General features: G+C 25.0%; 1 protein-coding gene across 1 annotated transcript; it reads left to right on the forward strand.

The window, feature by feature from the left end:
- The first annotated feature begins 15,080 nt into the window (after positions 1–15,080).
- LOC101507794 (uncharacterized) lies at positions 15,081–16,421 on the forward strand. The gene is made up of 2 exons (XM_004493697.3): positions 15,081–15,367; positions 15,465–16,421. Exons 1-2 carry the CDS (start codon positions 15,179–15,181, stop codon positions 16,209–16,211), a joined length of 936 nt encoding a protein of 311 aa, XP_004493754.1. The 5' UTR covers positions 15,081–15,178; the 3' UTR covers positions 16,212–16,421.
- Positions 16,422–16,518: the final 97 nt, after the last annotated feature.

A 16,518-nucleotide genomic window follows, 5' to 3' on the forward strand; every position in this document is an offset into this window, starting at 1 on the left:
ACATGGGGCAAATAATGATCACAAAGGTATGGATACAAATATGAGATAAATATTTATCAGTGATAAATATCAAAAATTTATAGGATAAATATTTATCACTAATAAATATAAATACACAAGAAAAATATATGTTATTAATATATAAAAAAAAATACGAGGTGAGTATAGATTATTGATAGATACAAAATACATCACACATATTTGTCACTCATATATATTTATAAATAAAAAAATACGATAAAAATATTTATCACTAATAAACATGACACAAATATTTGTCATTGTTACATAAAAAAAATACGAGATGCATAGTTTTCAACGATAAATTTTAAGAAAATCACAAGATAGACATTTATCACTCATAAATATAACAAAATAATGGAAAAAATACTTACAACTAATAAATATTAAAAACAAATATGGATCAAATATTTGTCATTGATACATAAAAACAACACAAAATAAATATCTATCATATATACATATACATACATATATATATATATATATATATATATATATATATATATATGAGATAAATATTTATAACTGATACATAACAACAATACAAGATAAATATTTGTCGTGAATAAATATTAAAAAAATACGGGATAAGTATTTATCAATGAGAAAATATAAAAAATGCAAGATAAATATTTATCATAGTGATAAATAAATAAAAATATAAAACAAATATATATTATTGATACATGAAAAAAAATAATACATGACACATATTTCTCACTGATAAATATATAAAAAAAAAAGATGGGATAAATATTTGTCATTGATACATAAACATAACACAGGAAAAATATTTATCAGTGATAAATATAAAAAAGACAAGAAAAAAAATTTGTCACCGACAAATATTAAAAATTCCCACAAAATAAATATTTGTCATTGATTAATATAAAAAATTGTGGGATCAATATTTATCATTGATACATAACAAATAAATGACATATATTTTACATTTATCAATTTATTAAAAAAATTATGACAAATATATATCATTAATACAAAAAATAAGACAGACAAATATTTGTTGCTGATAAATCTAAAAAACCACGAAATCTTAAAAAAAAATATATATATATATATATATACACAAGACACTTGTTTGTCATAATTAATTAATTAAATTTAGTATTCATGTGGATGGTATTATTCAATCACTGGAGAGGTCGATACCAAATTTGGCGTATAATATTTTTTTGACATTACTCTATAGAATATACAACAACCGAATGACTATTAGTTAAAGATTATTAATATTTTTTTTTCTTCTTTATATGACAAAGAGAAGAAAATGGTTAATTTTGTTATTCATTTTTATATTCTACACAATGACTTTATATCAAAAAATCAAATCCATTTTAAATTTATGATAGTTAATCAGAATAATTTACTTATGTATACAGCAATTAGGGGTGAGAATATGTCATGTCAAGGCAGACTTTGAAAGGTCTGAGTCTGGCCTACGATTAATTTTTTAGATCTAATTCTGGCTTACGGCCTATCATAGGTTTTTTTCCGGCTTGGCCTGACTTTTTTAAAAGTCTGGTCTGGCCTGGAAGCCTATTTAAAAGCCTTATTCATATTAAAACATTTAAAAGTTATACGCATACCAGATGCTCTTCACATACTAATATCAATGTATATATATATATTAAACAAAAAATAATTTTTCTAAACAAATTAATTTTTAAAAAATCTGAAACAAACATCATTTAAATCATAAAACATAATTATTGGTTTCAAAGAGTATAATTTTTTTTTTACTACTGAGTTATTGACTAATTGAATGGCTACCAAATATTGAATGGTTACCGAATATGGAATGACTGATTATTTTATTGATAGAATTTAAAATAGGAAATAATATTATTAATATAATAATAAAAAATAACATTAATAAATAGTTCAATATATATAGGCCCACCTGTCAGACATAATAGTTTTTTATAAGTCTGAGTCTGACTTATTTACAGAAATAGGCTTTAAAAATAATCTGAGTCTAGCCTTTTTATTAAATAAGTCAGGTCAAGTCATAAGTAGGTCAGGCCATAGGCCCCTGTTGGACGACTTAGCCTATTCCCATCCCTAACGGTGACATACAACTTTCGTAAAATATTTTGTTATATCATTAGTTTATAACTTTATTAACAATCATGACTTCAACTATTTATGTATGGTAGATCAACTTTCTTTTAAGTTTAACTTTTTATTTACCTTTATTGCATAATTATATAGTTGTGTATGTTTCAATATTATAGTATTTTGTTTTGATTATTTCGATTATAAGCTATTAATGATATAATGTTATAATTTATTTTAATATTTGTGCAAAATACAAACGAAAAAATATACTTATGTGATTATCGAACTCGGTCAACTATTTAAAATAATATATCTTAATTTTTTATATAATATTTAAATAATCGTTTTATCCACGGTATATATTTCGAACTAAAATTTTGAATCCATGTGGATGCACATGTCTCTCACTAGAAGTCTTTAAACTCAATTCTCTCAACTCTTTTCCCTCTGAAAATTTTACCTAATACCTCAATATTTATATGCATACCATCTCAATTAACCTAAAGTTATGGATTTGCTTAACCGAGAGTGAGTGTCATTTTTTCTATCATTTCAAAAAACATGGCTCGATATTTTTAGAACACACGTCTATTTCAAAAAAAAAAATTATTCTCAATATTTTTCAGAATAAATGTGTGTGTATACCGAAAAATATGTCCTAATTTTTGTGGAACAAGTAAGAGTCCAAAAAAAGTTGGTACAATAATTATGTAGACATGTGAGTGCCAAAAAAAATGGACCCAGATTTTCAAAATATATGCGTTTTGAAAAACTTGATCCTCAAGTATTACATAATAATTTTTATATAAAAATTATTTAATTTTTTATTTAAGTGGCTGCAAGTTGTATTAGGCGAGAGAGTAAAATTGTATGTGTATCATATGAAGCTTATACTTCAACTCATCATAAAAAGACTTTTATAAAAATCGTTTAAATGATATTTATAGATTGAAAGTTAAGTATAAATTATATCATTCATGAATGTGGTTAACTAAAGACAATATCATCACTACTATATTCAACTAAACTCATACGATCGTGTATGATATTGTAGTTTGCCTACTAACTTAAGTTGTGTCATGTTTTGTTTCACATATACACTATTGTCTCTTTTATTGTTGTGTTTTCGTAAAACAATCACAACATACTTATTTATTCTTTTGTTTATTGTTTAGTTTAGTATAAAAATCAACATGAAAATCAATTTTCACATATTAAATCAGCGGCGAGTTACACCATTCTTGATTTATTATTGACTTAAAAAAAATTGACATAGTGTGACTGAACAAGACTCAACTCCATCATCTTTGGCAAGATTCCTTTTCATCCATGATGGTCTTGACCATGATTGTCTCAAATATTTTGGAGGCTCAGTTCTGATCTTAAAAATTAGATCATAATAAAAATAAAAATATAAAATATAAAAAAAATCATTTTTTATTTAAATTGTAAATAATATGAAAAACTTAAAAATAATATCAATAACATCAAAAGAGCCAAAAATGGGAACTACTTAATTTAAATTTTTAATAACATCAAAAAGAGTAAAAAACTCAAACTATTTTGGACATTCTTGTGCAAGTATTTTTGGACCCTAATACTCTTAAACGAAAATTAAAAAAAATTAGACCCATGGTCGACCCTAGTCTTTACCTCCTATAGCTCAAGTCACATTAAACTTGGTTGTTTGTCGTTCTCAACTAACAATTTAATCAATTTTTAGCTGTAAACAAACATTTTATTATCTAGCAACATGGAATAACATTAAAAGTGACTTGAAGGATGAATTGATTAAAAAAATGATTTTAATATATTTATTTATACACACGCACTTTAATTATCAATGGTCCTAAATATACTTATAAATACTTATCATCATCACATTAATTGTATTCATCGTTGTTCCAATAGTGAAAACCAAAATAAGAATTGAGTAGTTTATTCAAAAGAATTTAAAAGTATTTTTTAAATTCATTTGGTAGAAGTCATAAAATAATTCACTTATCAAATGATAATTTTAGACTTGGACTCGCCTTTCTAAAAACTTAATGAACATGAATCAAGGATGTACACATGATTTTCATTAGTGAATATGCTGACTTAAAAAATAGCTTTTATAAAAACACAACAATTGATAACTATCTTCAAGAGTTTATAACAAAGGGCATTGGAATAATGTTTTACTTGGGATAACTTTTGTTTTTAGTTATCTTCCTAAAAACAATTTAGCATTTTGTGAAACAAGTGAGAAGATCAATATAAAAAATAATTTTTTTTCTCTCTCAAATTGACACTGGTCGAATGGCATACTATCATAAAAAATATACTGTTCGCATCTAATATATAATTTTGCTATAATTTTAATATAGTTTTGATTTGATTTGAATTTTTTCAATATATATAACCTTTAAAATTTCCTATAAAATATTTTATTTCATTAGATTGTATTAAAACAGTTAATAACTAGATTTTCCATAGTGAGTGTCTTGAATTAAAAGTGGTGTACACATCACTTATCAAAGGAAATATTTATTAAGATATCTTCTCATTTTGAATATGTATTGGTTAATAATTACTAATATAAAAGTAACTTTTATTATTTCTCCTTGTTTGTTGTTATCATGATTATTGTTGTCCTCCTTGTTTGTTGTTGTTTTACCTTTTTTTTTATGTACATTTTTTTCACTTTTCTTTTAAATTACTTTTTTATTATTTATTATTTAATTAAATGATTGTTATATGTATTTTGTTTTTTACTTCATCGTGTTAAGGCAACATTTTAATTTTCTGTTTTAATGTGGTATTTTGATTTTCCATCAAGTTGCGACATTTATTTTATTTGAATTGATAAATTAGTTTCGATTTAGTGCAGATCTAACCAATTACTTTGGTGTCTTAAACGTTACATCTCTGAAGGCACGGGTCTTTCGGACAATTCATTTTTGTCATATTTATGATTTTGTCACATTTTTAGACGCCTCTCCTTTATTTGTCATTAATCTGGATGATATGAGTTTGTTCACAAATTCGTCATTTTTAGTGTTAGTTACTTCAAATTGTATTATTCTTAATCGATATAATTTTTTATCAATTTAAATGAATGAATACCATTTTTAATAAATAAATAAAAAACTCTTAAAATTTGGTAAGAATTTTTTAAGAAAAAATTACCTTTAACAATTCATTTTTTTTATTTAAATTTAAATCAACACCATAATCATAGGAAACTCCTTAGTAACTCGATATTTTCAATTTTTGAATTAAAACATATATAACACGAAATATTGACTTTAAAATTTAAATAAGTTTAGATGCACAAATGTTATAAATTTGAAAATAATGAATTAAAATAAGATATGGAGTTGTTAATTTACTCAGCATAAAAAATAGAACGTATATATCAGCAACCTACTCATTTTTTATTTGGACAAAAAAATTCACCATCTCTTTTAAAAGCACCACTTTAATGAATTGGTATTATTGTAACTTTTTTTTTAAAAAAAAAAATCCTTAATTTTTTTTTTCATTGATGACATTGTTATTCCTTGAAAGAGTGACGTCGGCATTGTTACATGGGAAGAGCTATGTTGACAAGTATTTTGAAAGCGTGAGCTGGTTCGTTTGGTCTTTGAGGACCAAATTTATTTGATATTGTTAGAGAATTCATGTTGTTCAGACTTCTACAAGAACGTAAGTTTGTTCATCAAATATAATCGTGATCTAGTGAAATAATTTTTTTAATTTTGTTTGCATTGGTGTCCTACTAGACACGCCAAAATATAATTGTTTGCATTAGTGTCCTCTCAAATAATGATCATTTATTTGCTTCAATATGCCAAATAAGGGACTTTGTTTGTCATATATAGGTTCATTAACTACTCCAAATAATATTAAGTTTCCAAATAATATTAAGTTAGGTGATGAAAATTGTTTAAGAAATGCAAGTTAAATTAAGCATAACTGAAAATAAAGTAAAGATAATTGTGCGTAAAATATATATTGATTGATTTATATGTGTCTAACATGATATTTATAAACAAGAAGTTAAGTCTAAATTCTATCATCCATGATCATGACCAACTAAAGATTGTATCTTCACTACCTTTTTTATCTAAACTCACATGAGACTGTGGGTCGCCTACTATTTCACTTTTTATGACATTATATTTTCTCAGTGTGTGCTATTGTCTCTTTGGTCATTATGGTTCTTGAAGAATAGTTGTCTCATGTTTATTCTTTTGTTTATCGCTTGGTTTAGTGCAAAACAATATGAATTAGTTTCCACAAGTTAAAATATCAACCCACGTCATTTTTAACTTATCTTTGTCTTGAAAAGAAAAATCAAATATTGCGTGATTGAGTAAAATTCAACTACATCATCACTCGACTTCAATAAAGTTAATTGTTTGTCATTTTCGACTAACAACTCAACATATTTTTAAGATTAAACACACACTTATTATCCTATAATTTTTTATTTTAGATATATTCCTAAAAGTAGTTTTGCTTTTTTGTGAAATAAACAAGAGAATAAATGTTAAAAATAATTATATGATGCTATTATGCAAGAGTACATTGACTACATCTAACATAATTTTGTTATAATTATATAGGCATCTTGCTAAAAATAATTTTACTTTTTGTGAAACAAACAAGAAGATCAATGTTAAAAGCAATGAATTTTGTTGTTGTTGAGATAATTGTTGGATGTGATGCTATTATGCAAAAACACCTTAACAATATTTAGCATACTTTTTTTTCTACAATATTTAATTTCACTTAAGGTTGTATTAAAACAATTAATAAAGAATTTGGTTCCTTGTATTTTATGTTAAACGCTATGTGCATTTGATAATCTCTATATGTATATATATTATAACTTTTAAAAAATTAGATACCAAATTCTGAATTCACATGTGGTTACCAAAATTTATGGGTCCATCTTGATTATATCAACGGTAATATATAAATAAATAAATACTAACGGAAGTACTTATTGTATGCAATATTGTACAAATTAAAAAAATAGATGTACATTTCCTTCATGACATGTGAGAGGATGAGTTTAGACCTTAGATTCAAAGGACGGCGGGTTGGGTTTTTAATAATAAAAATAAGTGATAAATAATTAATCTATGTTTTGTAGGATTTTAAAAGAATACGTATTTTTTATTTTATTTTATTTTATAGTTTTGATGCACTCCTATATTTATTTATCATTAATTTGTGCAGAATTAATCTTTATGATTAACAAATTGCAAAAAAGTTAAATTTAACGAAAAAAGTCTGATTGAAGTCGCCTGGCCTCGTCTTATGCAACAATATGCATAGCTACTTTCATGAAAACATTAAAAAGAAAATAATGTATAATACTAATATATAATATATTATATTTAATATTAAAAGAGAGATCACCGTATAAATTTAAAGTTAACTTCATTTAGATCATGTTTACAAATTTTAATATTAAACAATAATTATAATAATTATTTCTTATGTCATCTCTATAATAGTGATTTTTGTTATTTTATTATAAATATAGCAATTTGTTTAACAAAATAATAAATAATTAAATTCGAGTTAAATATTTTTAATATATTTAAAAATTAAAGTTATCACTACATTAAAATTAAATATATTAAATTGATTAAAAATATTTTATATATAATCTATTTTATATTTACTCCAATAAAAAATTATCAAAATCCGCCACGGTGATACTAACTTAGGATAATTTGATCTCTCATCCTATTATATTATTATTAGTCATCGGTCTACATATATATTATTAACTAAGAATTGTAAAACGAAATGCCTAAATCCTAGTACCCCAATATTAAACAAAATAGGAGTTGGTTACAATTAAAAAATAAGTAGGCACAATTACATAGAAGAAATAAGTTGGTTCCTCTAAAATGATACTCATGATTAATTATATGTATTCATTTAATATTAATTATGAATTTACTAATTAATGGTTGATATGATTTATTTTATTCTATAAAATGAGATACTCAAAACATATATTTTGAAGACGTCAGAGAAATTGTGAAACAACATAACCATATCAAAATCTTTTTAGCTTTATTTTATTTTTTATTTTGGTTTATAGAATTGAATATGTGTAACTAAATTTTAATCAAGGCTACACTGAATTTTATGTCTCTTTAATTATATTTTATCTGTTAATTCATTACTTATGTTTTATTTATATTGTGTGAATTAATCATTATATTTTTAATAAGAAATAGTAGACCTTTAACAAGGTGATTAGTTTATAGGAAAATTTCCCATTGCTAATTAAGGAACATTAGGATTAATTGGTAAGAATAAATTGATTTGACCGTAACTCTATCAATTATTTTAATCAGTATTTAGTTATGAGTCTGCTAATTATTTATATTTTTCCTATTAGATTATCCTACATGACTATTGAGGGTAGCTAATTAGAAGAAACAAATATTATTTATCATCAATCATAATGATTTTTAATAGAAATAAGTAGTTGATTGACATCAATAGAAAACATAAAATATAGATTAATAGGAATATTTTATTTGATTATTGACATAAATGAAATCATATGCCTTAGTATTCCCATAAATTAACTCTCAAATCTCTTTGTGTTTGATTTGCTATTTTAAGTCGTCTCACAAATAATTAATCACAATTTCAACTCTCTAAATAACAAGGAAATTCGAATAATTTGATAATTATTAATGTAATCTCTTGAATGCAATATCTAAGACTTTCATCTTCATTTTATTACTAAAAAATGCACTTTCCCTTAAGTGTGTGTGTTTTTAGCGCAACAAGCAAACATTGTTAAGATTATAATTTGAAATATATAAAAAGATACATGAAAAAAAAATGAAGAGAATCAACATCATATAAATTTTTTTTAAAAAAAACTTAGACAGATATAAAATAAAATAGTTCCATTTTCCCCTTTTTACGATGAGTTTTTTATTTATGATAAAAAAATTATTACTTTTTTTTTTCTTCTTAAATATATGTTTGGTCTACGTAAACACAGATTTTTTATTTATTTTAGTCATAGTAAATTTTTTAATTTAATGGAATAAGTCGTTATAGTATATATAATATTTGATTTTAGTCTTTTAATTATTAGCTATATAGGGACAGAAACAAAATAAATGTTTACAAAATAAAAAATTAGTTTTGTAAAAATTAAAATAAAATAATAAAGATAAAAAACAAAACAAAAATATTTACAAAATTAAAAATTAAACAAAAAACCTCCCAAATATTAAAACAAAAAACCGTATATTTGCAAGGACTAACCATAAATTTAGGCTAAATTACATTCGCGGTTCCTTAACTTAATTTCAGGTAACGTTTTAGTCTTTTATTTTTTTTTTCCCGAGTTGGTCTTTTATTTAATTTTAAGTGACAAATTGATATTTTATGTTTTAAAATGTCAACAATGTTGTCATTTTTTTTACAAAAATTCAAAAAAATCATCAAATTTTTCAAATAAAACCCATAAAATTCATTATCATCTTCAATAAAATATAAATTTAATCAAATTCATAACTTAAATCTTGAAATAAACTCATATTTTCATTCTTTATTTGATGTTGTTGGAGATGAAAATATGAGTGTATTTGAATATTTTAGTTATAGATTTGATAAAATTTGTATTATATTGAAAATGATTATTAATTTTATGGGTTTTAGTTGAAAATTTTGATGATTTTTTTGAATTTTTGTATAAAAAATGATATCATTGTTAAAATTTTAAAACATAAAATATCAAATTGTCACTTAAAATTAAAATAAAGGACTAATTCATAGAAGAAAAAAAATAAAGATAAAGGACTAAAACGTTACCTGAAATTAAGTTAAGAGACACTGATGTAATTTAGCCATAAATTTAACTTATTTTTTACAATCAATTTTTGTAATTTGTTGAATTATTTAATTAATAAAGTAGTTTATTAAAAAATTTGGGGTGTTACAACAACAAAACAATCACAAGAAAATGTGTAACATCCTAAATCAAAGGATTAAAAATAATTAGAATTTTAAGATATTCTAATTGGTAGATTATTATGATTATATTATTAGTATTATTATTATTATTATTATTATCATTATTATTATTTTTATTATTATTATCTATATGCGCAAGATACTTAATAAAATTAATTATCCTCCTATATGACCTCAAAATTAGGGATGGCAAAAAAATCCGCACCCGCGGATTATTATTATTATTATTATTATTATTATTATTATTATTATTATTATTATTATTATTATTATTATTATTATTATTATTATTATTATTGTTTGTTATTGTTTTACCTTTTTATCAATAAACATACATCGTTATCCATACTATTGTATAAAAGCAAAATTAATTTTGGTCAAACTTTGTTATGAAAAATATTACTTTAAATATTTTTTTTATACTTAAATTTTAATAAGCACCATAATTATAAGAAACTCTTTAATGATTGCATATTTTCAAAGTTCAAATTTAAAAAACATATAAAATTAAGGTTGAAAAATTAAAATTTCGATAAGTTTAAATAAATAGATATTATAAATTTGAAATAAATGGATTAAAATAAAACATATATTATACAACAAAATATATATTCAAGGAAATACAATAAAAACGAATAAATAGACACATCAAGAATATTTTACTTTTATATCATATTTTTATTCAAAATTCTCCATTATATCATACATTGCATTTATATATAAAGTGTCTTTTTTTTATATCTTCACGAGCTTGCAAGACGAAGATGCGATCAATTGCATGATTTTGTTTTCTCCAATAGGAGGTCGGATCCTCATCTATTATTTTTTATTTATAACAAATGATTAATTGTTATTTTAATAAATAAATAAAAACAATTTAAAAAACTAAATTATATTAATATAATTAAACAAAATATATTTAATGAAGAAAAAAAATAATGTAGTTTAATAGACGTGCTAAAACAAATAATGTTTTATATTAATATGTGTTTATCTGCAATAAACTGCAAAATATGATAAAATTATTAAAATAATACAACATATTATTTGTTTTAACACATTTATTCGACCGCATTATCTTTTTAATGTATTTTTTCTTTAAATGGATTTTGTTTTATTTTATTAATATAATTTCTTTTTTTTATTATTTTTATTTATGAAATTAATAATTTGTTATAAAAAAATTAAAATAAAAGACAATAGATGGTCACATCCCCATATGTGACTTTCTATTAAAGAAAAATAATCTTTCAGGTCATTTGCATCTTGTAAACTCGTTAAGGTATAAGAAAAATAAAGGTTCGTCTAATTCATCTTTCTACTCGTTAAATATAATATTAGTCACGAAAATTAATATCCGATAATCTAATCGACATTATAAAAAAAATGTATGAACTTTTTAAATTGTGAAACCAATATATTTAATAATTTTTATTTTAAGAGTTTTATTTTTATACATTATATATATATATATATATATATATATATATATTTTACATTATCAATATATCACAATCATTAAATTTATGTAATTTTTAAAATAATTATGACTGAAATCAAATAGTTTCACAGTTGTCCCTTACCGTGAAAAACTCTTTACATAGATTATATAAATTAAATTATAGTTAAAATAACATTTTTTTGATGTATTAATTCCTTAATTATATTTTCGTAAGTTGACTAACAATATTGATATTTTCATACATTTTAATAATTTAACATATAGTCAATGTCATAATCGATTGTCCAACTCTTCATGAAAAATTAATATAACTTGTATACTTTTTCTTCTTTAAAAGTAACCAGAAACTATTTCCTTTTGTTAAGAAAAAAGAAAAAGAAAATACTATTTCCTTGGTTCGTTGAATCTAACAATCATAAGTTGCTAAAACATTTTTAAATCAAAAAGCTATTTAACGAATTAATTAACTGATTATTATCATGGGTCTCGGTTCTTAATTTTATTATATGATAAGATATAAATTTTGTCATTTTATTTTAATAATTATTAAAATAATGCAATTTAACACATTTTTTTTGGTTGAAATGTAATTTCAATATATTCTAATACATGTTTTAAAAAAATAAATTAATTTTTTTTTACTAAATAATATCTATGAGTTCAAGTTTGAACTCGAAATAACCTATGCTAAAATATTTTGAAATGTAAATTTTTTAACAAATAAATAAATTGATTACTATAATTTTAAATGCTGTATTTTTTTTTATGTCGTAATTAAATTTGTTTATAAAATATTTATAACATTTTCATAATCAAAACTGAATTCACACGTTCTCGTTATTTTTTATATAGTCAATTTTCATTGAACATTATTAACCACTTAAACTTAATTATTTGATTAATTATATAATTTTATAAGCAAAACAGTCAATTCCCTTATATTAAATATAATATTTTATCCTTTCAATTCTTAATAATAATTAGGCTCGTATATTAATTTTTATCCTTTAATGAATAAGAAAACTATTTTACATACTTTTATATATATATATATATTATCCCTAGTCATTAAAATTGATTTTATTATACAAAATTTTAAATATGAAATTTTTTATTATCTTTGCTTGAGTTTTTGATATATAGTGTAACTGTACACACTTTTTTTTGTTGACTATGTCTTTGCGTATATTTGTTAACTTAGTTATTGTTTAGGTTTTTAAAGTTCTTTTTTTTCTCAACAATTTGGTTTTTTAAATTACAATCAAAATTTACACCATTAATCTTTAAGTTATATTAAATTGTACACGTGATTCTTTAAATTTTATAATTTTCTCGAAATAATGTCATAAAATATTAAAATCTAATCAAAATATCACAGTGAGGTGACTGTCCAAATTACTTTGCAAGTGGAGAAAACTAACGACGTTGATTATATAGATTGACAATTATTATCAAGCTTTTGAGGCTATACACATGTCTAAATGGTTGTAGATAATATCAATAAATGTAGATCATTTATAGTGTTTGATTAATGTTTTTTGAATAATTAGTATGAACGATATATTGTTGTAGTATTTGATAGAGTTTCTAATGATCATATGCTTTCAATTGTACTGGTCGTTGTTAAAAATGAGACAAAATACTACTATCTAAATAAAATATTACTTAAATGACCAAATAAAAAAATGAAATAAAAATAAAAATAACCAAAATAATCATTCAACTAAACTTAAAATGTATTTTTGTCTTTTTAACGAATGCCTAGACAACTTCATTTAATAAAACTTTGAATTTATTTCGAGTGTGAAGTTTTTACTAAATATAATAGAATATTTAGACTAATACCTATCATGGAATGAGACACAAAGCTATCTTGAACCATGACTAATTCAAATAAAGTCATGTGAGTTACAATAATGTTATTTTAGGTTAAAGTTATTGTCAAATAGGTGTTAAAACTTGTATCATTACTCTTATTTGAAAAGAAAAAAGAAAAATAAGTTTTATATCTTTAAGTAGTACAATTGAGAGACAATCTAATTTTGCGGTAAAAAATTGATACCCCACTATATATTCATAAATGAATACAATCTCAAGGTTTAAGTTACAAAGATATCCAATACAAATATGGAGATCAAAGACTCTAAATATTGTGAACTAACATAAGTCTATTAAGTAAATTTCATAATAAAAAAAGTTTAGAGGAAAAACTTCATAACTAAACAAACAACTACAAAATTCAAACATATATTCTTTTATATTTTCTTTCTTTTTAGGAGTCGAAATTCCTTCAAATTAAATGTATGTAGCACTATTACATTTCTATTCAACAATTTGTCTCTGTTTTTGTTCATATTTTAATGTGAACAAACTCATTGTTATAATTTAAATATGCATATTAGGAATAAGAATGTTAACATTTAAGTCTTAAATATTATATGATGTAAAAATGATCTAAATTAATATTTATAAAATTCTTAATTAGATTTCAATAATTGATAGTTTAGAGATTTAGTGTAGAAGAGTTGTGTGTTTAGATATGAATATAGTTAAATATCTTCTCTTTGTAATCATGACTTTTCATACAAAAATGATACTAACTCCAACTAATAAACTTATTTTAAAACTTATCACCACATAGTAGATAATCTCAAATCATATATTCTCATTCATAAAAATATCTTATGAGAGAATGAAGCACAAAACTTATTTAATAGTCTACCTATGGATGAAATAAACATATATTAACATAACACAATTACTATAATTAATTTTAAAGAAATAAAAAGTAAATATATGTTGTCCTTAAAACACCACTGAATTGTTGCAACATTATATATGTGTGCAAATGAATTTAAATTTTTACCACAAAATGAGAAAATTGCATTGTTCTATACACTAACATGACAACCTATGTTCATTGGTAGACTTTGTTCAACCTTAGTGACTTTGTAATCAATGGTTATGTATTCAAATCTCATCAGAATTTCACAATTTTTGATGCATTGGAATAATCAGTTAACCTATTATCACAAGTGATCAATCAATCTCATCCAAGGTCAAAGCATTTCTCTGAATTTCGCAAAAACCATGATAACATCACAAGAAACCCTAATCATAACCAGTTTGGGTTCAAAACCAAAATTTTCCCAAGTTACTTAACCATTTAATTCGCTAAAACACTCATTAGAAAGCTCACATAATAAACTAGATGATTAAAAAAACCTCACTGAAATTCATCTAGAAAGTAATGAGATATGACCGAATCAATTGAGCTCAAAAGCACACCTAATCCGTTACCAACACCATCCATTGTATTAAAATTTTCCCATATATGCTTCCCCCGCAGGGAACACCAACCGTCGATAGATTGAGATCCAAGGGCCGACATTTAAACTTTAGTAAGGGAGCAATCCTTGTATAGGGTGAGTTGACCAATGAGAATTCAGCATTTGGATGTTGTTGTTCATACACATTATTATATAAACCACGTAATTTTCGTTTATTTCACACACCAAAAATTTCGCTGCAACCTACGTCTTTCGTAGATCCATTAATCATATCCATTTTCTGTTTTTCTTTCTCCCTTCTCAAGCTATGGCGTCTGAAGACCCCACCGTTGCCGTCGAGCAACCCATTGCGGAGGAGCCGGCAGCCGTAGACACTCTACCTCCGGTGGTCAACGAATCGGACGAACCTGCAGCTAAACCCAAAAAGGCACCCAAGGAGCCCAAGCCCAGAAAGCCTGCTGCCCGGACCCCTCGAACTCACCCTCCTTATGAAGAGGTACTTAATTGTTCCCCAAATTTAACTTAACCAATTTTCACAATCTTGATTCTGATCGAGTTCTAATTTGAATTTGAATTTCATTTGAATTTTGTAGATGATCAAGGACGCGATCCTTACGCTTAAGGAGAAGAATGGTTCAAGCCAGTACGCGATTGCGAAGTTCCTTGAGGAGAAGCACAAGCAACTTCCATCGAACTTCAGGAAGATTCTGCTTGTTCAATCCAAGAAGCTTGTTGCTTCTGGAAAGCTCGTTAAGGTCAAAGGATCTTTCAAGTTACCGTCGGTTAAGTCTTCTGCTCCAAAGCCAGCGAAGAAGCCTGTTGCAGCTAAGCCCAAACCCAAAGCAAAGCCCGCTGCTAAATCTAAGCCAGCAGCTGCCAAGTCTAAAGCTGCTCCTGCTAAAGCCAAACCAGCAGCAACTAAGGCTAAGCCTGCTGCCAAGGCAAAGCCTGCAGCTAAGCCCGCAGTAAAACCCAAGCCCGCTGCAAATGCCAGGCCGCCAGTTGCCAAGGCTAGAGCTGCCCCTGTTGTTAAGGCTAAGCCTGCAGCAAAGGCTAAGCCCGCAGCTAAGCCCAAGGCCAAGCCTGCTGCAAAGCCCAAGGCTGCTGCCGCTGCTAAGGCGAAACCTGCAGCCAAGGCAAAGGCTGTGAAATCGCCTGCTAAGTCTTCTAGAACCTCGACGAGAACGTCTCCTGGGAGGAGAGCTGCTGCTCCGAAACCGGTGGCGGCGAAGAAGGCGACGACGCCGGTGAAGAAAGCTCCGGCGAGAGCTGCAGCGAAGGGGAAGACTGCGAAATCTCCGGCGAAGAAGACACCGGCGAAGAGGGGGGGAAGGAAATGATGTTTGGGGCGTAATTAGAGGCTAGTGTTTGTAGCGGTAGCTGTAAATTTTTCTTTGTTATGCGCTGTAGTTTTATCACAGATGTTGTCGAAAACATGAATTTTATTAAACTTTTTTATTTTTCCGTGCGAGGTACACAGTTTCTAGCATGTATTTTTCACCTTATTGAGTTAAATCATAAATGAAAAGGCTAGAAAGTTTTTTTTTTTAGATTCTGTGATGGATTTGTTGTGTTATTGGAATCCTTTTTACAAATGGAATGATGAATCTGCCGTTTTGTCATTGATTATGCTTCAGATCTTGTTCG

This window comes from Cicer arietinum, chromosome 3 (genome assembly GCF_000331145.2).
Source record: "Cicer arietinum cultivar CDC Frontier isolate Library 1 chromosome 3, Cicar.CDCFrontier_v2.0, whole genome shotgun sequence".
Classification (NCBI taxonomy): Eukaryota; Viridiplantae; Streptophyta; class Magnoliopsida; order Fabales; family Fabaceae; genus Cicer; species Cicer arietinum.